A 26,089-nucleotide genomic window follows, 5' to 3' on the forward strand; every position below is an offset into this window, starting at 1 on the left:
TAAAAACAAAAACAAATTCAAGAATGGTAAAGGACTGGGTATTGCTCAATGTCACAAAAAGTCAGTGATCTTTATGTAATAGTGGCTACCGAATATTTGCTTTTATAGATGCTCATTATTGGTAGATCAAGTACCTGCTGCAAGAGATTCAGATTGTTACCATGAGAACCAGTGGGATGCTAAATGGAGAATAGATTTGATAGTTCAATACAAATCTGAATTCATTAATGACCAACTGTAAGTGTAGCCCTCAAAACTACCTCGAAGGCTGCACAGTGTTGGATTGGTCAGGTATGTTTTTCAGGTTTCCATTTCACAGTTGAAGACGCTACACTCTCTTGAGAATCATCCTCTTCCCGGAGAGTGGTTATTAAGGCCGGTGCATGGCTTAAAATGAAGGTCTACAAGAAGGCAACTAGTATTAGTGAACACCAACATCTGGCTGGTGCAGGCTGTCCACAGGTTCATTATGAATGGACATTTCAATACTGCAGTGACCTAGCAGCAGTTTAAAACAGACATATTATGTAACCAGAAAAAAGTGCTGTTTAAGACACTAGCATAGAAAAAAACATTGTTGCCATCTCAGAGTGCAGCTACAGCCAGGGCCAAAATCTTGCGAGCCCACCATCTACAGAACACTGACCACTTTGGAAGGTATCATGCACGGCATCCCTTAAAGCTATTGTTGGACAGCACCACAACAGGCTGAAGGGAGCCAAGTACATTAGCACTTGTGTACCAAGAACGCATTTAATAGGAAAAGCAGGAATGTGCAATTATTCTGTGTCATCAGTTAGGAGGTGAGTGCAGAAGGGAGGAGGTTAGAAAGGTTAGTTGGTTAATTGATAGTAAAATGGAACACTGGAGAACAGTGAGGAAGCTAGATTGAGGTGAGGAAGCTAGATTGAGGTGAGGAAGCTAGATTGAGGTGCGGCAGCCAGGTGAAAGGGGTGCAGATATTTGTGATGTACACTAGTGGTTACCTTCCATTCTTTAGCTGCTACAGTGGCCTCATAAGGCCACATGTCTACAGGAGATGGGGAGACGGCAGCTGTGAGCCGATCACAGTAGATATTTGGGGAGCCCGTACTTCTCTGAAACACCTGAGGAGGTAAAATACGAAAGAACAAAAAAGGGAAATAAGAAAAAATACAAAGCTTCAGAATTCTGTCACTGAATTCACAGGCGAGAAATGAGCTTGTGTTTACAGTCTAGCAACACAAGCTTGCATGAAAAGATTCACCTCAAAACATGAGGTCAACAGGAGACCTGACATTTTCTGAACTACGTATGTGCCACTATAGCACTTCTGTGGCAGTCCTGGAAATCAGTCCAAACACTCCTCAGTTTCATAGTGGCAAGTGAATACTCCTGGTTGTCACCCAACACTCCAAATGTCTCCTTGCATGTTCAACATGTGATTTCTCAATCAGCCTCAATGGCCACCCAACACTTAATTCCCATGTGACACTCCAAGACTCTGACTTACTGATACCACTCAAAAACTCCAGGTTGTCACTTCAAGTATTTTTGTAAAAATATCAGGGCATATTTTAAACACTCATTGGTAACTCTACAAAACTAAGTGCAACATAACTTGGCGTACTGTCACTACCCGTTATCACTAAAAACCCTGCTTTTCCTTATTCTTCAATGCAGTCTTTCTGCAATTGTAGCAGTTACTAGAATACTCCGAGCTGTCAACCCAAAATCCTAAGATTCCAAATTCCCCCGAGTGAAGGGGCAATGCTTATGAACCTTGCACCAGCACTGCTAGCCAATACACCATCACTGTAAGCCAAGACTCCAACAGTGTCAGGTTTTACTACACCATCCAACCGTATTCCTGACTAGTCTTCCCTAACACCTTCAGCACCAACACTGAAAATCCCTCACTGTCTTCCACATTACCACACAAGTACTCCTGGTGAATCACATCAAATCTCTTGGATGTCACCCCAACAATCAGAGTAGGTAATTCCAAAATGTTAGAGTACCACTCCAGCTCTCTGACGTTTCATTCCACCACTGTGAGATGCCACTTCTCAAGCAGCGTCCCTCATAGGTAACCCTGGTACCACCTCATCACTATTTTGCTTTCTTCCTATTTTTGATTGATAATAACTGAACGCCTTTGAGTGGTCCCAAGGAGTCATCTGATTTACCAATGAGTTTCCATCCATATGATGGAGATCATTGAACATATGAGTGTCAAATGCAGCGTCTGAGTATTATACCTTCATGCACTGCAGTTTAATCACTCTCTGGTGCCTTTCACGAACTGTCAGGGGTCATTCCATTGCTGCCAGGTGGTGGTCTGTCACTATGGCCTCAAATGCCAGAAATCGGTGTTTCTTTTCCTTTCCATATGTAGACTAGGGCAGTCAAAGAAATTGTTCCAATAATAGCTCAGGGAAAATTGTTTTAATACGGTTTTTCCACATACACCAGTTGGATGATCTGCATGAACTCCCACTTCGATTATACAAAGATCCAAATGTAAAGCTCTTCAAAACCATATTACATCATTTTCAGATGACATGGAAAGTAAGAGTAATCAAAGGTTTGTGAAAACGGCTCACTCAGCGGATGCCTAACAGTCTCGTCACTAAAACTTGCAGACACCACAGCTACTTGTCAAACTATACGATTTATGCAAACCTGTCTCTATGGTATAACCCGCACTACATTCTGGAGACAATCATTACACTGTCTAGAGCTTTAGAGATTCACTAAAGGGGAGTTTGCAGGTCTAACCCACCACTCTTTTGACCTGGCTACAAAGGGTGAATAAACATTTTCAATACCTACCTCCAACATCTGGAATAACTTTCTCATATGTGCAGCATGAGCCTAGTCATCCAAGATGTATGCAATCATTACATTTTCCCCTCTTCCCTTTTCACATCTCCAGGTACTTCTGAGTCATCCAAGCAGTAGATTACCAAAGACTACTAAACAATATAACAATGAAGACTGCAATTAAGTGTAAATAATCAATTCTGTTCTATCACGGTCTGCTGTAATTCATTCAGACATCATTCCATCACTTCCACAGACCACTGCATCAATGCAAGGGTATCCATAAAGTCCCCGGGCGCTGATTTCTTGCATCTGGCCTGGGAATGCCCAGGAGTACATGAATACTGGAAACATGCTTTTAAAGCCCTGAAAGTGATGGTAAATACTCATATTGAACCCACACCACTACTGGCCCTGCTGGGATATGTTAAACCACTGCAGGCAGCGTGCCGCAAATATGTGGCTCTCGCACTACCGATGGCAAAAAGAAGGGTGGCATGCCGCTGGGGCAGGAGAAGGGCGCCCAAGTTCAAGGTCTGGGTTGACGACTCGGTGTACTGTCAGGAGCAGCTCACTACATACGCAGAACTGTTACCAAGAACTTCCAGGCCTAAGGACATCCGGGCCCCCCTGAGGTGTTATCTATTAGGGCACCCGCGGATGGATCCTGCGACAGGGCAGTAGGTAACTCAATTCTGAGGAGTTCTAAACACTAGCATTAACATTGCATTTATGTTCCCTTGAGGGGTGGGGTGCTGTTTGAACTGTGTTGCTTGCACTATATCCTGATACGGCTGAACTGTCCGGATATGCCCATGGTAAACAATATAGGGATTACCAGGCTAGCAACTTTTTATTGATGTGATGAGTTGAAAGTACTTAGTACCGCTTCATTGACTGTGAACATATGTCATTCCTTGAAAAACTTATGAGCTAATTTTTGATTTGTATGTAAATGAGCCATAGTGCCCGACTGAATAACGATGTATACCCCCAGTGAGTGCTCTTTGGAGTTGTGGGCTAACTGTGCTTTTACTGTGCCTACCATTGTAAGTGTAAATGACGAACATGTATGGTTTGTTTGGAAAACAATAAATAAAAGTTAAAAAAATATATAAATACACAAGGGTATTCATAAAGTGTTTGTTACATGTCTGCCCAATGGTGCAAACAAGTCCTTGTCTCCTTCTATTATTCTATATGGTCACTCACATTTCCTATTGTCATCAGCATTCCCTAGTACCATTATTATGCCTTAATGGCCATCCATTAATACGGTGTGTTGCCCCATCAATCCCGGATGCTATTCCATAACTCCCTTGTTTCAACTCATCACTCCTTTGTGTCAAACCAACACTGCAAGGAATCTCTATTGGCGATCCTGAGTCTCTTCATCAATCACCAGAGTCACCCCATCACTCCTTAGTGTCACTGTTCTCTGGGATTGGTTTCAGGTATCAGAGGGAATTTTAAATTTCACTTAATGATAGGATTAGCAAATACAGATCTATATGTCCTAGGGAGACGCCTGGGACAAGGGCGGGCCGACAGCGGCCGTCCGAGGCCGAAGGAGGCCGGGCTGGTCAACCCCTCTTGGCCCTTGAATCCTACAACAATTTACAAATCACACCTGGTATGTTATACTGGAATATCCCATTTGGACATTGTTTCTACTGTTTTGACAGGTTTATTCCTTGTTGATACTTGGTTGTGCTTGAATGAAGTGGGGGAAAAGGGAAAGATTAAACTGTGACATTTATACTGATTGATCGCCTAAAGGGATCCTATTAGTTAAATATCGTGGGGTGAAGGCAAGGGAGTACTCAATACCCCTTATATTGATTATTAATGTTGCTGCTGAACCGTGTTTGCCTTCTGCTAGATAATTAGCGCTTTCTGTATTACTCTTCTATTGTGTGTGCAAGGTTAATTTCGGCTGGCTATAGTCGGCGTGGAAAGTTACTAACGTACCTTGATTTAACTGCATAAATATAAATATATTGCTATGAGTAAACAGAAAGGTTTAGCGGGGACGCTTGATAACTTTATTCTGCGAGCAGAATCACTTATAACTCACGAGATTGCTCTTGCAGAAAGAAGGTTATCCTTAGATCCATCTATGCTACCAACATATAACGAGGCTGGTCTATTACTCCCAATAGACCCATTGCATAAAACAATGGGTGTGTGTACTGCATCCCCTGTACATACTCTAAGGAGCCCTGTGGTGGAACACACAATAGATAATAGCAAAAATCAGCTGTGCTAGACGTGTCGCCAACTCCATCAATGGCAACTAGACACCGCGGGGCAAGACAAGGGGTGCAGGAAAAAAATAAACTAAAGACCATATCACTAGGGAAAATAAGTACTAACAAAAAGGGAGGAGTGGGTAGGATAGTGCAGCCAGCTCAAAATCAGTCTGAGCAATCTGAGCATACGAGCTCTGAGTGTAGATCTTTTGGGACTCAAACGGAGACTGACAACCCACCACATCCTAATGGAGCAGATAGTATGGTGGAGACGCTAGAAGTAATTGTTGCAGACATTTTTAAAGCCACCCTATATTCTGTTCAGGTGCAAATAAATGACCTTATGGCCATTAGATTGAAAGATCTAGACGATAAAATCATTCAAATAAACCAGGCTATAGCCAAACTGGATATTCTGTTCCAAAAGGGGAGAGACAACCTTGAAGAAGGAGTTAATTTACTTGCAGAATATAGACTAAGCCATGGAAAAAATAAAGAAGTGATCCCCGATAGGAACATTTCATGCCAATCAGGAAGGGATACCTTGAACGGAACCGACATTGTGGGAGAAAGAATGCAACCACTAAGACACAATGAAACCCGAAGTAATGCCCCTGTTCTCGGAGAAAGAAGAACTAACCCATCATAGAGAGAACAAGCTTTTCCTGTAACCGCAACTCGAGAATACTTGTACCTAACCACATGGGAACGGATGCGATTCCTAACTGTGATAATCTAAGTTTATCCCCAGCCGCATGCCCGTACGTATTAATACTATCGGGCGTACCGGCTTTAAATAGAGACCAAAATGAAACATGGCATAATCTTAGGAATAAGGTTGTAGATTGGCTGCAAAAGCATAAAGGATTCAGCCCGCAAAAAATGAATGAGATTATAATGGTGCGCAGGGTGGGGTGGGTGGGGTATCAGAGGAAAAACATTGATGGCGACAGCATAGTTGTAAATTTTAAACGCCCTCATATAGTCCGTCACTTACTAAGATCATGTGAGGATATCCAGAAAGATAATACCAGTATCCACGCCCTCCCACTGGGATACTTTTACAGACCAAAAAGGGATGAAATATGTAAGACCCCGAGACCTTTTTTCCTCTTCACACTTCCAATAGATTCCAAGATTTATCCTCCTTGGAGATGGTCGATTGACTGCCTCTAGTAATCGTGGAAGGAGAAGGAATGAGGGTCGTCACTATAGAAATGGAGATAAAAAAAGATAACCGACCCATTCGTTACTTTACCACAGAAATACGATCCGATGCTGGAAAATGTTGACATGGGAGAAGGGGCCCTAGTGAACCAAAGACCCCTATTGACTCCGGGTGGAGAAATAGCATTGGCAGGAGCTAATATCGGTATAAGTGATGAGACATTAGATGGTCTTCCTTTAGATAGGAGTGACTGTAATCACTCAAACCTAAAATTAATATCATGGAATATAGCGAGGCTTACGAAAAATATTAATGACCGAGACTGGTGTAGCTATATTGATACAAGTGACATTTGTCTCCTGCAGGAAACTTGGGCGCTAACCATGCAGCATAGAGTAGGCTATAGGACATATAATGTCAATGCAGTTCCCTCTGTTAGAGGCAGGCCCTCGGGAGGATTACTAATGTGGGTAAAAGTAACGCTTGAGGTCCGAATAACAACATTAAATATTGGCTCAAGGGATATACTTGGTCTGAAAGTAACTACGAAGGAAAGTAAGGTGTTCCTTTTACTTAATGTTTATAATAGACTCTGCCGTTCATCCCAAGAGTCAGTGATATTGGAAAAGTTTGACTGCTTTTTAAATAGCATAGAAGAGAAACCTAGCATAATATTAGGTGGCTATTTGAATTGTAATTTCGAGCTAATTACAGGTCTTGGAGACATTTTTGATGAAGAGGATAGGGCTAATATCCCTCTGTTACATAACATTGAGTCGGTTCAGTGTACTGTATTGGCAGTCCAAATCATGAGGCTGATAGCCACGCACGGACTGAGAGCGTGTAATGGCAGACTGTCATCAGACATGCTAAAGGCCTGACCTTTGTAAGGAATAATTCCCAAAGGAAAATAGATTATGTGTTTGTCTCCCTTGATATTTGGCCATATTTAACTGACCTACAGATTATGCCTAGGATTGAGAGTGAACATCGTCCACTCCAATTGACATTCTCCTCTAGCTTGTTCCTTGGTGTATCCCCAAGGAACGAGACTCCCCATTTGACAGAAACTATTAATGATGTTATACTAGCTAGCAATAACCGACGATCACTAAAATGGGCCCATATATGTTGGAGCATGGTAAAGTGCTAGCAGAAATCTATAGCCTATTAGCGGACATGTTTGCCAGTTATTTAAGTGCACCATTAGAGGGCAATACCTTTGTCGACCTACATATTGGGTTTTTTAAATTATTAATACCATTGCTAACTAAAATGCCCAAAAAAAAACAATAAAACTATGACCAACATATCAAATAAGAAACCATGGTACGGCAAGGACTGCCGCAATGGCAAGGCCAGACTTCTAGTGGCGATAAAAAGTAAGCACCCAGAGGAGATTAAGGCGGCTAGAAAAGATTATAAGAAGATCCAAGAAAAGGCCAGAATAAACTGGAATGAGGAAGGCTGGTCGGAATTGTTAATGGCAGCTAAAAGTAAGGATCAAGCGGGGTTCTGGAGATTGGTGGCGAATGGGAATCACACAGGAGGAGTTGTTAAAGATGTGTTCCTTGATGAAATGACTTGGGTTGAACACTTCTCGCAGTTATATAGGACCCCAGATAATATCGGAGTAGTGGAAAATGATACATTATGGTCTAGCCCCAGCGTAAATTAGAGTTTGGAATAGAAGAAACTCTGCTAGCAATCAGTGCAGTTAAAAATGGAAAGGCACCAGGATTGGATAAAGTCCCGGGCGATTTATATAAACATGAAATCAACGTCTGGGCGCCTTATATTAACTTATTGTGTAATACTTTAGCAGCAGGTGCAGATTTTCCGGAAAGCTGGAGGGGTGCGGAAATCGTTTTAATTTTTAAAAAGGGCGACAGGAATGTGCCATCCAATTATCTCCCCATCAGTTTAATGGATATTTTACAGAAAAACTATGCACTGCATATTTTAACATGTATGAATACATGGATGGTGGAAAGCTCTGTACTTACCAAGTTCCAATCCGGCTTTAGGCCTAGAATAAGTACTATTAACTAAGTTTTCAGATTCAGTTGTTTATACTGGAAATATGTTCACATAAGATAAGAGCACCTTTATGTTGCATTTGTAGACCTCAGGGCTGCTTTCGATCTAGTGTCACGTGATCTATTATGGGAGTCCTTATATTTACAAGGGCTTCCGGCCTGTCTTCTCCAACAGATCATAAGGTTACACGAAAAGAACTATGCTCGAGTAAGATGGGTCCAAATGGCGAACTAACAAAAGCCATCCCAATTAAGTGATGAAGCCGCCAAGGATGTGTGTTGGCTCCCACTTTGTTTTCAATGTTCGTGAATGATATCCCATCCTACTTACAGGGTTGTAATAATGATTCACTTAAATTGAATGGATAAAGGGTCCCAGCCCTCTTATTCGCAGATGACACCATAGTGATGTCTCAAACACTCAGAGGTCTGCAAACCCTTTTAAATTCATTTCAAGCATAATGTAAGAAAAAAAGGCCTAGAAATTAATACTAATAAAACTAAATACATGGCCATAAATCCGCATACATTTTTTAGGGGGAATCTGTTTTTAAATAATGAAAAACTAGAATCTGTACAGAACTTTACTTACTTGGGAGTCTCGCTAGACTCAAAACTTTCATGGAAAACCCAAGTAGAAAAGAGTAAATTGATATTCACGCAGAATACTTTGCCTAGTGTAAAAAAACATGGGGCGAGTCTTGGCAAGGCAGTTTCCCCGACACTTGAAGTCTTCAAGTTTAAGGTATGTGACAAAAAACAACCTAGGCAACCCACACTGAACAATGCAATATATTTAAGGACAAATGGCTACAATAAATTAGGAAAATATATGTTTTTTATTTTGAGGTTTATAAAAACACAACATATAGCACATATGGAGAGAGAAACATTCAACATCAATAAAATCATATATCATACAAAGAAAAATTCATATAGTATTCATATAGTAGTGACAATCAATAACAGTATATATGAAATAAGTTTAAAAAAAGTAGAAAGTGCCCTGGCCTAGGAACTTTTGTATCCGAACCTTCAGGGGGTCCTTGTTAAATACACGCGGTCTTCAAGTTTAAGGCCCAGTCTGCTGCGTTATATGGGGCAGAAATATGGGGACCTATGTCTAGGAATGTTTTTACGAATAGTGAAAACAAATTTTATAGGACTCTCCAGAAGCTGCCAAAAAGTACTCCATTAATACCTCTAATGTTAGATCTAAACATGAAGCGCACGGATCATTATGCCATCTTGCGATCTTTATGGGTGAGACTCTGGTGTACACCAGAGTTAGTAGATTATAGAATTGGTCTACAAGAAATAATGAGATTGGACCCGAATAATGTTTGGCTAAAACATGTGCGCACATGGCTAAACAGAATTGGGTTGTCACAGTTTTAGGAAGACCCTTTTAGCCTGACGCAAAACTCGAAAAAGTTGCTGAAAACTACCTTTTAGGTGCATATAACACATAGCTTGTTCACTGACCACCTAGGTGGAACCTTGACTAGTAACTGTCTTGTTTTCAAGGATATTCCTTGCTTTGAAGAATTTCTAGACGAGGTACAACCACCTCTAGCCAAATAAAATTTAGGTATGGAATGCTCAAAACTCTAGAAACACAACTCTAGCTAGATGGTCAAGCACCTGTGAAACAAAGATTAGTGAGCTATGAACCTTGTGTCAATGTAATACAAAAGAAGACGAGTCGCACATCCTCTTCTTTTGTTCAGCCTATTAGAAAGGCTAGGAAAAAATGGATTAAGCCTCTGTGTATTACCTGAGGAGTGCGTTCATATAAGGAGGCAAATAGGATCATCAAAACTGATACTAGACAGGTGATGGTTTTTGGTGTTAGTAGATTCCTATTAGCGATAAGTTTTGTACGCAAAAAGAGGGGCTTGAACCTATAAATGAAACTGTGATGTACACTGATTTTTTGTACTTGAGATTGACGCTGTTGCTATCTTGTGTCTATCAACATGACTGTACATACCTATAAATCTTATAGTTACTTGTAATATTGGAACGGTTTAGAATCATTTTAAGTGCTTTAAAAAAAAAGTGATGCCTTTTTAATTAATTTATAAAGATTTTATTGTATCGATTTCCTAACTATATCCATGCCATCCCTTAAATCTTTTATTCTTCAAAGTAGATATTGTATTACGCATGATTGGTTTTATGTATCTTTTATGGCTCTATTGTGCTGAAATAAAGATTATAAATGGAAAATATGATCTAGGTGTGCATGTGACTGAATGGGGTTGCGTAATAAGGCATTGTCCGTAAAGAGATAAGGACATTTGTTTACAACAGGGTGTGCAGTTTTGGGACATACTGATGGTTAAAGGCTATGATGTAAGAACAATAATTTAATTCTATCCAGAAAGAAAAGGGACAAGCCTTAGCTACTTTTCAACAAATAGACATTTGTATTTATGGTGGGAAGCCTTTTGTCTGCCTCAGGAAGCTAAGTTTAGCAAGTTTAGTACAGCGAACTATAACGTTTCTTGTGTTTGCTCCATTTTCTGTAGGATGTGTAATATTCTTGTTGGCAATCATTTATGACCGCTTGGATTTCTGCCTAAATGTGAAGCAGGGTATCTGAAAATAAAGCAATGTGCTGCCTACAATTTGAAAAAGCAGGTTTAGGGCTCAGTTTTTTCATTGTAGAATGACAATCGACCCAGTGCTTTCCTCTATTACTAGTCTGCATCAGCCTTTATTGCATAGCCTCCAGCAGTCGTTTGAACAATTTGTGACATCTGCAGGAGAGTAATGGATGGGATTATAAAAAGTGTGGTTCCCGAGCAAAAGTACTTAACTGCTGTAGTAATTTCCCAAAGAGCATATGATGCATGCATTAATAACCACAGATTAACTCACACAAACCAGGCATTAGAATTATTTTTTAACCAAATAACCTGGTCTAGCACCCATTTGAGTTAATGTTTCACTCTCATTCAATTTTATTCAATCATGCATCCCAAACCTCTAATGAAAGAAGCAAATGAGGGCTGGCTCTGGATTTGAGCACACACATTCATTGGAGAACTATTAATACAAGTCAATAACTATTGGACTCCAATAAGATATTGTCAACAGATTTTAAAGCATACGTTTAATTAATTCTCATAAAAGGTGGGTAAATGGGGTTTCCATCAACTAGGAGAATTTTTGTGTAATGCTTGTCTGACCTCTGTGTCAATGACTACAGGGCATATGAACTTATTTCCAAGTTCATGTCCCATGAGTTATGCACAGGCGAGATATCCACGAGTACTAAAGTCATTTTGTCCTAGGGACTAGTGGGTCCCTAGGACAAAATGGGAGGCCCTCTCGAACATGTCATATAAACCACAATCCACCTGGACACAGCCTCCTGTTGTGCCAGCCTCCTGTTGTGCCATTTATCTAAAATTCCTTGTCTGCAGTACACCAAATTAAGTATAGAATGAAATGTAATTTTTGTAAAAAACCTCCAAGTGCCGTCTTGACAGGCAAAGCAAGTCTCTTAGCGGCTTTTGCAGTATTATGAAAAAAGATAAGTTAATTCTGTGACTAATGCGGATTCCTCATAGTGCTTTATCGGTACACAGTAAAATGCTCACTACAAGGTAGTACTAGAATTTTGCTTCCAAGATAGTGCTAGAATTTTGCTTCCTTTCCTGGTGAAGACAATTTAAAAAGCCACATCTTTGGAAAATCTTGCAAAGACATGTATGCATGGGTTCAGAGGGTGATTAGATGAGCTTACAAAGGATGATGTATACCCGGGATTGGATGAAACTGTTGCAGAAAGAAAGAAAAAGTTACATCTATGTATTAGCCATTCTGCTTCATGGATATCTTCATTATACTTAAAATCTTCAGAATAAACACAGTGAATTGGGGGTGATCCTGATAAAGACCTACGTGAAAAAAAATCCATTTAAATACTAATGAAATTGGCCTCTTTCCGTTTTTTAAGCCGATGTTTACTCAGGTCGAGCCCTCCTAATATGCCTTGGGCTAAATGCAGCTGTATCAGTTCCAATTTGTAGGTGTGAGAATCATACTCTTTACTGTATCCAGGAAAGGTAGGCTGTGCTGTTTATTATGAAGATGACTATAAGAAAATGTTCACAACTAGCATTACATTTTATCCATTTTATTTCATATGTTCTTTTAATGAGAGTACAACCTAGAGCAGCTTACAGTGGATTAATGAATGGAAACACAATCGTAACCGCATCGCTGCGGCGGTTATTTTTCCGCTGCGCTGCTTTTTTCTAAAAGCCGCGTTAGATGATGAGCTCAGCTCATCATCCGCACACGACCACTGTGGCTGATGACGAGCTGAGCTCGTCATCAGCATCGAAGAGGATAACATTGTCTGGGTCGAACTAAACTCATAAGGAAATAAGGCAGAAGACTAGCACTTAAACATCCTACTTTAAAAGACTTGAGATTTAGAAACAGGTAAAGAATGAAGCATGCATACCTTTCTAGAAGGTGAAAGCAAGATAATGAAGCTACGTTAGTGGCAATGCAATCATGTATTTTACCCAAACTTCATAGATGTCATCTGATAATACAAACAAATATTGCACGTCATTCATTAAGAAATGTCAATAAAAGGGTGTGTCCTGAGTGAGGACCCAGACCTCTGGCTCCAAGGCCAGATGTCCAGGTCAGCTGGTAAGCAGTCCTGCTTACCAGCTGCCCATGTACTCACTGCAATGCTCCGAAGTCAGAGGAATCCTATCACCATTGCATTTTTGAAGAGCATTCCAGTCCTGACTGAAAGGTCAGGACTTATCATCGAGGAGAAAACCCTAAGAAGCAACAGTGTTCTTCAGAAGAAAATAAATCTCACACTGTAGCTTCCCCTTTCAATCCTCCTTCACTATAACAGCGTCGGCAAAGATCTTACTAGATGGCTCTCTGACCCCTAGCTTTGAAATCCAGAGAGGGACGAGACAGGGGTGTCCCCTGTCTCCCCTCTTGTTCAATATTTATATTGAGCCCCTTGCGCAGGCAATTAGGCAGGATAATATTATAAGCCCTTTTAAGTCAGGAGACTATCAATGTAAAATCGCTTTGTACGTGGATGATGTTATAGACTATACTGCAAATCCTGATATCTCTATTCCGCATCTAGAAAATCTGTTGTTGGAGTTTGGCGCGATTTCAGGGTATTTGGCCAACTCGGATAACACCGAGATTATGTGTTGGAATTCAGTGTATAGTCACGGCCCCGTAAGTAAAGAGTTCAGGTATTTAGGAGTAAAGATAGTAAAGGATTTAAATAAAATACCTTTGATCAATTGGAAAAAGACTGTAAAAGATATAGATTTTCTCTTTGCCAGGTGGAAAAACTTCCCTCTATGGGAGGGTCAACCTTTTGAAGATGTTGGTTTTACCTAAACTGACCTTCCTTTTTAGTGCGGTCCCTCTCACCTTTCCGCAGGTTAGCATTAATAAGATTCAGGGGAAGATAGGCAGCTTTATCTGGGGGCAGAAAAGTGCCAGGCTATCCTGGAAGAAACTAAGAAGGAAGCTGCTGAAAGGAGGCCTGGCACTTCCAGATATAAATTTATATCTAATGGCTTTCCAATTCAAAGGCATAAGGATGCTCCTCTCTACTTCGGTGGAAACTTCTTGGGGCAGACTTTTGGGGGAACTTGTATTAGCAGAGTGTGGCAATGGGCAGGTAGGGTTCTTATATAAGTTTGGGGCCCCCAGATTTTTCAAGTGGGTACGCCTCAAGGTTCTAAAAGCTGCCTTGCAGATATGGTACAAATTAAGGCGTATCGGAGTATCTGCTATTTTTCCCCTTTTGCATCAATCTGGGATTCACCGGGGACTCCTATTTGTCTGGGCGATAGCTTAGCAATCCCAATTAGAAGAGCGGGTTTGGAGAGGTGGTTAGATCTGCTGGATTTAGATGGGGTTCTTCCTTGGGAGATACTGTTGGACAAAATTGGTCCTGCATTTTCAAGGTTTAAGTACCTTCAGATAAAGTCATGGTTTGAGGCAGAGGCTCAAGATACAGTAGGGAACTGGGAGCTTGAGCAGTTACTTCAAAATGCCGGCCCGAGGAAAAAAGATGTATCATTGTGGTACACAAGCCTTTTAGACGTAGTACATCATGAGGTCCCCCCACAGTCAGCAGTATGGAATTCCACCCAACTTCTTCAAGATATTGAAAACCTTTGTGAACTTTCCATCAAGTTAATGTATAAATACATTAAGCCCGCGAACCTAAAGACATTTTTTTTTTTGTACTAAACAGGCTTTATTATACACCGGCTAAAATCGCCAAATTTGTTTTCTTCCACAGCTTCAGTTCCAGTTTGCCCAAGGTGTTCTATTAATAAGGTGGATGATATCCATACGATTTTTGAATGTGCAGAATTAGTTGTTTTTTGGAAAGAGGTGTGGAACACTCTGGCAGATATCTTTCAAGTATGTATAGAGGTGGATCTCTACCTGGTGATATTTGGCATGAATAACTATGATACCAGGTCACTTTCACAGTCCCAGATGGGCCTGCTTTTCTATCTTGGGATTTTGGCTGGAAGAGAGATCGGCATCAGATGGAAGGATCCTGCCCCCCCAGCCCCCTACGTATGGCAAATTTAGATCAAGAGGAATTGCCTGTAAACATCTAGTCTACTTTGCTCTCTTGGGGGCGTCGCCTGCACATGATAAATAATTAAGATCCTGCAATCAGTACCTTTTGTCCAATGATTACACCAGTCTTCAGGATAAAGAGGAAGGCCATGGTCGGCTAGACAAAGGCAGTGAGTCGAGAGGCTAGAACAGCAAGCAGGTGTCATTGTCTACAAAAGAGAGGCAGCGTACGTTTTGGATTTAGACTTGGATCCTCATCATGGGGAAAGGAACATCAGAGGAGTCACAGCCTGAATGGACAAAAGCAATGATCTGGATGGGAGCGAAAAGTGGAGAAGACACAGAAACGGGAAGAAAGAAATGAAACCTCATTTGAATAGCAAGTAAGCAAAACAAAACACTAACTGTATTGGCAGTAATAGTTCCTTTCGACCTTTCGTAAATTAAGATGCCGCATTAGTGGCAGTTGACATGGATTTAGGTGTCTACATTGGGGTAGAGTGCCTTCCATTGGGATTTGGGATGACTTTCACATTTGACCATGACTCCTGACAATTGACTCATTGGATTGAATCACTGCAAAAATCAATAATAATTTGTCATAAAGAGCACTGAGGAAGTTCAAGTTTGTTGAACTAAGCGCGTTGGCTGTTTTGATAGAATTATATTAAGCAATCCAATTAAAAAAATATTTCAAGACTTGTACGAAGAATTCTTGAATGGTTGAGTACGCCTTTCGATATTATGTGTTCCTATGAAGTATATGATGTGTATCATGGAGATGAGTGGTAAATCCATGTCCCCCACGGGTCCACAACTTCACTGCCATACAACTGAAACAAACCAGTGCCGATAAGTCCTGATAATCACATCCTTATAATCTCCTAGATACTGGGCACCATGGAAACACATCATTCCCCTAAGCCTAAGGAAAGTTGATGTCATCATATATGATATGATTATATGATTTTATTCCCTCTAGAAATGGCATGTGCTTATTGTGGACTGTGGCCAGCATTGAGACTGGGTTTAGTTGGGAATCTAGATGTTGCCCTTTACATACCCAATATGCTAGGGTTGTGGTTATTGTTCTTTTCTAAGTTAATTGTTCTTTTGTTTTCTAAAAAATAAAAGGTTTGGCAGCTAGTGAACATCGGATATTTTACCTTGATAAATGGCCTGGGGGCCCAGTTTTTGTTTGTCCCACAACTGCTAGGCAGCATTTGTAATCACACCCATGTCTTTCAAGAAATTACTGACATGGCGGGTGACCAGAGTGATGACAGGATAGCCCAAGGGAATTCCCCGATACTCAAAGTGTTTGTGTCCTAATCCTAATAATCCTCACTCTGATAAACAATAGACATGCTTTTTGCTATATCTTTCAATCTTCAGGATCTCAACTGACCAATGAGTAGGGTGATCCTGAAATGGCTTTACACCCACTTAAAGCGGTGGAGAGAGACCTGGTGATGCTGAAGAACAAACAATACTCTACACGATTTCTTTCTACTGTAGAAATTTCTATTAAGGGGTGGACATTTTCATACAGTGACATTGATAGGTAAATGTGGGGCATGCTTCAACACAAAGACGTTTTGCTGTTCTTGGTATATAAGCACAGTGAAGGCAAAGAATAATTCTTTAACTTGAATGTTCACAGAATTCATTCCAATATTGGTTACTTCCTGCCTAGTGTAGGGCTAGGCTCTCTCTACTCTTCTTTTTGGGGATCTAACCCTGGAGCATCCATTTTAAACTCAATGAAAACAAATAAAAATGTAAAAATAAAAATGATGCTGTTCTGAAGAACAACCTTTCCCTTTTGAAAGACAATGCATGGCTTTTTACAGGAAAGGGCTGAACAACTCTCCACTTAAGGTCATATGATTTGTATACGAGACAACCGAGGATGATATTTAATTATTGAGAAGTACAGTGGAAGGCCCTATGGGAGGATGAAGATGTAAAACTTCATACAATGTATTTTGCACTCCTCGTGTTTCAGAGAAAAGGTAGCACTGGAAGTAAGCTGCAATGGCAGACAGATAGTTTTGAAGAATGCGATGCCAATGCATATCATACCAGTGAGTAAATCGAAACAAAATCCTTTGCTAAGCCACTTACTTCTATAATACCTACTTGTAGATTATTTCCATACTGCAGACATGACAGCAGTATTTCCCCTCTGAAATGCCCAGATGGTTTTAAGGAACGAGGCTCATATATTAGAAGAAACAGGACATTAATCAACCTATACTTGTTGGGCTAGGAGGTTTGAAGTTAAGAGGAAGGTGATGTGAGTTATATTAGGGAGGTAATTAGTATGTCCACGTTTTTGAACTACATACATTTTGAAAGATCTAATGAAGAAAGATGATGGAGCGCACAGAAAGATACTTACCCGTGGTCTAGAACAACATTTGCATGATGCTGTTCTCCCTGGTAAAAAGTCAATTTGCCTCATTTTTTTTTCATTGTCTGCAGAACTGTGACTTACTATCCACTTGTATAAAACATGATAGGAAAAATTCCAAAAGATCTGATATCCAATTATTTTTCTCCAGGTGGAATGAAAATGGAAACATTCTCAAGAGTCTGTCCGTAAATGAAGCTGTGAGATGACAAAAAGTGTGATACCGAAACTCTCCCTTTACATTTCAATACAACACAGCTGGAGTATTATCTGTTATGATTCATCAACTTTCACACTGATAACAGCAAGGGAAGGTTTGACCCTTAAGCTCAAGAATGTTTATAGGGAGGTCTTTGTTTGGAGCTCTAAAACAATAGTATAATAGGCTTGAAAATGCACTTCCGAGCCGTAATGGAAATAATCTATTGTCATTGTCATTTGTGGTCCTATTTTTTAAATCTGGAAACCATTTCTTATGAGTGCATCAATGCAAAGACTCCAAAGGAAGTTTGAGGAGCTCAGTCCTTTGTGGCTGAGGCCCCAGAAACTGATTTCAGTTTAGACACAAATCCTACTGACAAATCCTCATTCATAACTTTGAAACGGTAACAACATGAATTCTCAAGGCCTTAAGGCCCAGAAGAACCTGCAATATTCACAAAGATCAAGTAAAACAAATACATTCTAAACTGTTCGTCTCAGGTCTAAGTTTCTCTCGTGAAGTAAGTTGATTACTGCTCCTTTAACCACAGCCTCTTGGATGCAAAGAAGGAAATACTGATGCTGGAAGTCCTCCGCCATCACCAAGTCTGCTATGTACATGGCATCTATCATCAGTCAACAGATACCAACCACTAAGCAGAACTGGTTCAAGTAGTAATGGTAATCAGTCTGATGAAGGAAATATTTTAGGTATAAAAAATTATCAGAATAAAATAGTAGACATTTCCATTTCTCACAGCCACATGTCAAAAGAGGAACTTCTAGAGAAAGCCAGGCTTTGGGGTTGAGTGTAGTAGGGATACTATGGATAAATCCATGTAATTAACTGAAAGGCCATCTGGGAGGGCTTTGACTAGTCAAGCCGCAGTCTAAACGAGGCAGAAGTTCTGTTTATCTGAAAATATCTCAAATGTGAAATAACCTTAATAAATGTTTCAGTGTGCTCCAAGATGACCATGAGAGAATAATCTAAAAGTTATAAAACTTGATGATTTACTTATGACAAAAACAGAGGAACTTGCTCAAAACCATAGAACAGACATTCTGTGTTATTGCTTTTCATTTCTCCATCTGCATGGAACATAAAAAATAGTTAGGTTTACTACCTGTTTCTGAATGCAGTCCATCCTCTTGGTCTCCGTTCTCCAACTTTCTAGCAATAAAACAACTATTTGCACTTTGTAGGCTGCCTAGCCTGCTGGGAATAAAAAAGCTACATCCCAAATCAACATGCCTGTTGGAAACATCATCTTTCATATTAGCTTTACATTTTCAGTTTTACCTTTAAGGAGGCACAGCAGCACCTAGATTAGAGGGTATCAAAAGACAGATTTTACCTGGCCTAGCAGCTCTTCAAAGATACCAAAAAGAAAATAATCCAGAGGTCTGTCCTGCTGAGCAGGTATCATACCTTGCTGGTTTACTCACAAAGTGTTTACAGGGCATCAGATCATCTGGAGGAGACTACTACATTCAATCCTCATTCTAACTGGGATGATCTAATGGGAGTGGGTCTGAGCTCTTCTTCATGAAAAGAGCCATTACCATGGTCAACATTTTGTCCTTCATAAAACGTTGTCCCTTGGAGAAGTCGGTATAATTTCAGTTTTAGGGATACATTTTGGTTCCTTTAGCACCAAACCCCTGATATGCATACCTGCTCTAAAAATTCTATAACAGAACTCTTCCTCCAAATGGACTTTCAAGAGTCATTGCTGCTAAATGGGATAACTGGGCTTAAGAAACGTTTGAAGAATGGATGGGCACCTTGTCAGGCACCAGCCTTATTAATATGGAGGCTAAACATGAGGTGGTAGAGACTGGAACGTGATCTTTCCAACACATCCATAGTGGCATATAATCTTTCCTAGGCCTAGTTTCATACTACACATTTAATTTACTACAGAGAAGAGATTGAGCTAGCATTTCTAATATCGGGGCCAGTAAGAAGGAAATACAGGCTGTACACCAGCAAGACAACCAATCCCCTTTGGACATCTTGCCACTGCATTGAGCAAAAATGTAAGAATCATTTGCCTTTTTACCTACAAAGATATTGTTTTTTAAATGTAAAAGATCATTTGGAAAAGCAAATACAAAGGTAACTGAGCATAGCATGTATCTAAAAACACAATCATAGAGAAAAAAACAGCTGATTATGACTGATGAAAGAAAATCTGATAAGCCTTGAAAAGAACAAAAATGGTAGGCTTGGTACTGAGCAATTTGGAGAGTGAAAACCAAAATTGATCAATAACATTTTTAAAATGCCCGCTTTCTTCATACTTTATTCAAAGGTTTTTAATACCTGGCAGCTGGGAATTATTATAGATAATGATTCTTAGAGGTTCTATTCCTGTATAATGGTGGCTAAGTCTTGCTATCCAGCCGAGAACCATTAGAGATAAATGTATTGTCTTTTAATTGTGGATGTGCACACATGCATACAGGAAATTCATGTTGCATGCCTTGGATTTATTTCATAATATGATGGTTGATATATCTCCCATCTTATAATCACCAAAATAGGGACTGCGATGTACTGGAGGGTGCCAGATGCCCCAGCGTAAACGGTGGAAGGTAGGACTCAATAAATGGGCATTGGCTGAAGAATCAGAGTTAAGAGCAAAACAAAAAAGGGGCATCGGCAGAAAGCCAATGGCTAAGGACTGGACTACACCACTTGGCATTTTTACATAATGGGAAGAGGGGACACCTGAGCCTCTCGCGTGCCTAACTCACGCTTCCCGAGGTCAGTAAATATGATAAAAAGGGCAATGGTCATTGGAAGCAGTTAGGTGGTATGGCAAACTTTTTTTTTTAAATGTTATAATTTACCAGGCTTCCAACCCTTTACTGGTTGAGAATACATATAAATACAGACATTGTACACCATTTTGTAATGATGTTATTCTTGTTGTGCAAAGTGATATGACTATGCGGTTCTACTGACTAACTGCCATGTTGGGCCTTTGGTGCATAGCACTGGTTTATATAAAAGGAATGGAAAAGTTAAAACACAATAAAAACACTTTCAAAAAACAAAGCACTCCGTCCTATGTCATTGACCTTCATTTCTTCCATAGCTGCCCACCCCCTCTCTCAGAAGGGTGAGGCGACAAATCTCACCTCCAACTCAGCAATGATTCGATCCTCATCATCATCATCCTTGATCCCAGAGGCCACGATGGGTGGAGTAGATGCTGGTCTGACTACCTCGGATACTGTTCTCCTCAACTTGACCTGGGGCTTCTGGCTTTCTAGTTCCTCTGAATCTGCCTTCTACAGGGTTGAAAAGGATACACGAAGGGAATGATCAATGGCATACACAATAACGAACACCATTCACTCCAACACAACATACCTTTCCACACTCCTTCCTCCAATCCCAAACTGTGTAGATCATTCACGCCAATATAGCCAACAATTTTCTGCAACACTGTTGAATTCTCGCAACAATAATTGAAACCCCTTCATTGATAAGAAAACAAGTTACTTACCTGTAACTGCCATTATCCAGTATTTGTATCTTTCATAAATTCACATGCCTGAATCATTCCCCGTCGTCGAGATGGGAGTCCCACGGTAAAATATTCAAGTAGTGCTTTAAAACCTTCATAGGCTATAATGGCCTTAAGCCACGTAAATAGTAGCCTATCTATGTCCTTTTAAAAAAGGACCAACTGTTGGAACCCAGCCAATCAGCTGCAGAATACTTAGAGGCAGGTTCAACCTCCATACTGCAGTGCCCAATACCACAGAACCTGCAGGTCAACACTGTAGACCCCTTCAATTCAACACTGTAGACCAATGCTGAAAGTCCCAAACCTCACCATTGGGGGGCGCTATAGGGTGCACAGCAAGATGGCCGCACTGCTGTGAGGCTCTGCTTGACCGAGTAATTATCCCTCCATAATCTGCTGCATCATCCTTCACCAACGCTGCCAAAAGTACTGTGGGGATCGACAATCTGCTGCTGTACCTATTGCTGTGCCTCGCGACTCTTGAATCCCTACCTGTGCTTGTGAAATCGGCAGTCAACCCACGCCGCTCTGTGCAGACTGAAGATGGCGGTTGCTGGGTACTATTAGGCCGTCGGGAGGAGGTGTGGTGTAGGCCTTGGCCTACGGACTGTCAAGGCGGTGGCTGGCCTAGGGATGGTGACATCGGCACCCGTCTGATTTGCGGAGCAGTCCCCTCCGGTGCAGTGGTGTGACACACGGGCGGCCTTGCCGCCGGGATCAGGGACCGCGGCTGAAGATTTGTGGCGGCAGGCCGCGAGACTCTCGAGTGAGCCCTCCCCAGTCTGTGGCGGGAGCGGCTGCAGTCAAACCCCTTTGGAGACGGCAATGCGGCCCCTGGGGAAATGCAGGTCGGCAGACCAGTCTTTTCCCCGGGGTGTTCGCACGAGGTTAGGACAGGCGGAAGTTAGGTAGGGGTTAGGTCAGGGGGGTTAGGTCGGAGGCTATTTAGGGGGACAGGAGGGGAACAACTTCCTTTTCCTGTCCCCGGTGCCTCAGGGAGAAGTTAGTCTTGGAGCTTAGGCGGAGTGTGATTTAGGTAGGCGGAGTGGAATTGGGTTATTGGTGCGTCGTGCTTGGTGCCCCAGGACGACGATTAGGCTAGTTTCCTGCTTTTAAATTAGGTTGGGTGGGATTTAGCGTTTAATTGAATTACTCGGCGCAGGTGCTGCGGGCGGTGCGCGAAGGGCTGCCAAACCTCACGCATCTCGCGGACGGACCGAGCGGGTGCCGATCCTCACGCATCTCGCGGAGGGTGTGTACGGTGGTTTTCTGATGGCTACACCAGACGCAGAGGCTGTGAGGGCTGCATTGATTGTGCTTGGCCGGGCTGGGAGGGCAGATCTCCTCCATCCCGGTGTCCTGGACCAGGCTTGGGTCGGCATGACCCGCCCGACCAGGTCAGCATCTGCAGGGGTGGCTGCTGTGGTGGCAGCCTGCATGGACGAGCCCTCTGGGTCTCGTGAGGGGGGGCCCAGGAGAGGGAAGGGCAAGACGCCACAGGAGGCCCCCAAGAAAGGGCGGAGGAGGTTGAGCCTCCCTGCCAAGGTGGGGGCAGGGGAGGTGGTCCCGGAGGAAGAGGAGGGTGCTGGGGGGGAGGGGTCTGAAGGCCCCAAGCTGGCAGTTGGGGAGCCCGTGCAGGGCCAGGCTCCACTGACGTCCCAAGCCAGGTTGTCCAGGAGCTTGAGTCAGTTGGCGGGGTACGGGGAGAGCAGCGAAGGCAGTGGGGGGGGGAGGACTCGGATGACTGGGAGGTGGCGGCTTGGGAGTATTTTGCCCTCACGCTGTCCGGGGAGGAGTCCGGGGGGGGAGGATGGTTTCACCGTCATTGAGCAACCGGTCACCCTTTCGGGGGGCCGGAAAGGGGTGGTGAAGTCCCAGGGTTCCAAGGGCAAGGGCCCCCTGAAGGCGCAGCAGCAAGGAGGGCAGGGCAGGTGGCGGGGGTGCTGCGGCACCCTTGCCCGGGAAAGGAGGTCTGGGGGAGCCAGGGTAGTCGTCCATGTTCGACCGGTGGGCCCAGATGACCGAAGAGGAGAGGGCCCGTGACCAGCGACGTGTCATAGAGGAATATGAGAGGGAGTGGCAGCGCCTATGTGCCGCCAGGGAGGCGAAGGCGGGCGGGGTGCCTAAGGGCGATGGGGCCCAGGCACGGCACCCGGGTGTGGCAGGGGATCGGCTGGGGGCCGAGGTAAAGGGCCCCAGGGGCGCAAGGGCAGTGGGTCTGGGTGGAGAGTTCAGGGACTGCCCTGACGGATCAGAGACCTGGTGGCACCGGGGCGTCCCAGAACGCATACGGCTCGGGAGGGGGGGGGGGGGGGGGGGGAAGGGGGGGGGGAATCAGGCCAGCAGGGTCATCTGGCAGAGGCCGGGGTGGGCCGGCGGGGCACAAGACGACCTCCAAGCGCCGGGATGAAGAAGCAGGGGGGTCCGCGGCGGCCTGCCCTCCACCGAGCGAGCGGGCACCGTCCATGTTGGAGTGTGAATTTACACCTGGTGTGAAAGGGAAGGGTGCTAAGAGAGTCGTGACTGAAGTGGTGCCGCTGGATGTGCAGGATGAATGGTTGGACTATGAGGATGAGGAGGATGAGCTGGAAGAGGGTGAGTTGCGTGAGCCTGGACGTGGGTGTAAGGCTAGAGTGGCAGCGACCAAGGTTGGTGCTTTCCACGAGGCACGGGATGGCGCCAGTCGGGCCAGCAGAGGGATGTCGAGGCCAGTGGACGCACGGCGACAGGAGCGGGAGGCTCCTGCAACTTTGTCAGGTGAGGGCCCCTGGTGGGACGCCTGGTTGGATGGGGGGAGTGGGGGAAGGAAAAAGCCCTGCCGGTCGGTGGGGGTAGGAGATGGGTCTGTGTGGGCAGGGGCCCAAGGTGGAGTGGTGCCTGTGAAGGCTGATGGGGGTAAGCAGGTCGCGACGGCCAGCGCGCAGACCGACAAGGCGGAAGACCTGGAGGGGAAGGAGGATGGGGTGGAGAAGCTGCGTAGGAAGTTGCCTTACATGGGGCTGGCGATGCCCCTGGGGTCACATTTGTCGGACAAGACTAAGGCAAGGATCCGGAGGCATGAATATGTGGATGTGTTTAAGCTCCTGCATAGGGAGATTCAGGCGAAGGAGGGGTCTAAAGAGGAGGAATGGGAATTGACCAGGCGGCCGAGGGTGCCGGTCACGATGGAGAATTGGACGTCCGCCTTCCTGATTTATGCGAGTATTTATTGTGAGAAGTATGGGGATCGGGCTATTGCTTTGTTCAAGTATATGGATGTGATAAGGAAGGCGCAGCTTCATTTTGGGGGTTTTGCATGGTTGAGCTACGACGAGGAGCTTCGGGCTAAGGTCAGCGTTAACCCCGACAAACCGTGGGGGGATGTAGATCAGGAGCTTTGGATTCAGTGGATGTCCTCGACGCAGGCGGCGGCGTCTACGCATACAGCCAGTGGTCTTCCGGTCAAGTATCGGTCTTTTCAGCCGCGCCCCGCCCAGTCTGGGGCGGGTAACCAGGGAGTTGCAAGTGGACAAGGGAGCCAGCCTGTGTGGTCTGGATCAGCAGGGCAGCAGTACAAGAGAGTCGCTTCGGGGGCCTGCTGGTGGTTCAATAAAGGTTTCTGCAAAAGCCCCTCCTGTAAATTTAAGCATGAGTGTTCGAAGTGCGGGGGGCGTCACCCAGTCACGCAGTGCCTCACCTTGGCTACGCCGTCAGAGCAGTGGAAATTTGCCAAGGGTAGGGGGCAGCCTGGGCTGAAGGGCCCATACTCAGGTTAAGGTGGAGGCCATGGGTCCTTGGCTCTCCCGGTACCCTGATAAGGAGGCGGCGTTGCGTTTGTACTGGGGATTTGTGGAAGGTTTTTGGATTGGTTATCAGGGGCCCAGGGAGAGGCGTTGGGCTGAGAATTTGAGATCCGCTAAGGAGCTGCCGGAGGTTGTGGCGCGTAAGTTGGAGAAGGAGGTTTCGGAGGGCAGGATTGCGGGTCCTTTTTCTGATTGGCCGCTACCCGATCTCATTGTCTCGCCTTTGGGGGTAGTGCCCAAGAAGGAGCAGGGGGAATTCAGGTTGATCCATCACTTGTCTTGGCCGGAGGGTGGATCGGTGAATGATTTCATTGCAGAGGAGGACTCTAGAGTGTTGTACGCTTCGGTGGATGATGCTATTGGTCTGGTACGGTCCTGCAGGAAGGGGGCAGAGTTGGCCAAGTGTGACATCAAGTCGGCCTTTCGCCTTCTCCCCATTCATCCGGCGGATTTTCCTTTGTTGGGTATGCAGTTTGATGGGGCCATTTTTGTGGACATGGTGTTGCCGATGGGTTGTGCGATTTCCTGCGCCCTCTTCGAGACTTTCAGCTCCTTTTTGCAGTGGGCCTTCGTGGACCGCAGTGGGCACCGGCTGGTGTCTCACTATTTGGACGACTTTCTGTTTGTGGGGACGGGGCGCTCTGGCGAATGTGGAACGGCTCTGCGGCAGTTTCAGTTGTTGGCGCAGGATTTTGGGGGGCCATTGGCACCGAAGAAGACAGAAGGGCCCAGTTATTGTTTGACATTCCTTGGTATTGAATTGGATTCAGTGAGTTGGCAGGCGCGTTTACCGGTGACGAAGGTGGCTGAGATGCAAGAGGCTTTGAGAGGCGCTCTGAAGGTTCGGAAATTGGATTTGAGGTCGGTGCAGCGTTTGTTGGGATTGTTGAACTTTGCCTGCAGAGTGGTGAGGGCAGGGAGGACGTTTTGTAGGAGACTCGGCATGGCCATGTCGGGTGTGGCCCTTCCACATCACAGGGTCAGGATCACGCTGGGAGTCCGGTCGGACTTGCGGGTGTGGCTGGTGTTCCTCGAAGACTTCAATGGCGTGTCCTTGGATTTTGCGCGGGACAGGATGGTGTGGCAGGTTCAACTCTACTCAGACGCGGCAGGAGCGGCTGGTTTCGGGATCTTCTGGGACGGTCGCTGGTGTGCAGAGCGGTGGCCGGTTCACTGGCTGCGTCAGGGCAGGAGCATTGCGTTCTTGGAGTTTTTTCCCTTGTTGGTTGCGCTGCTGGTGTGGGGCCCGCAGTTCAAGAACAG

The 26,089-nt window shown here is 44.0% G+C and overlaps 1 protein-coding gene across 1 annotated transcript in view; it reads right to left on the reverse strand.

Annotated features, from left to right (window-relative positions):
- The window catches only part of SRCIN1 (SRC kinase signaling inhibitor 1), a 922,972-nt gene that overhangs the window by 91,483 nt on the left and 805,400 nt on the right, over window positions 1-26,089 (reverse strand). Inside the window, exons 17-18 of the mRNA XM_086924314.1 lie at window positions 20,650-20,802; window positions 987-1,106 (exon numbers count right to left, since the gene is read on the reverse strand). Of these exons, the coding sequence (XP_086780440.1) occupies window positions 987-1,106; window positions 20,650-20,802 (273 nt within the window). The remainder of the gene's footprint in view (window positions 1-986; window positions 1,107-20,649; window positions 20,803-26,089) is intronic.

This window comes from Lissotriton vulgaris, chromosome 5 (assembly GCF_964263255.1).
Source record: "Lissotriton vulgaris chromosome 5, aLisVul1.2, whole genome shotgun sequence".
NCBI classification, from domain to species: domain Eukaryota; kingdom Metazoa; phylum Chordata; class Amphibia; order Caudata; family Salamandridae; genus Lissotriton; species Lissotriton vulgaris.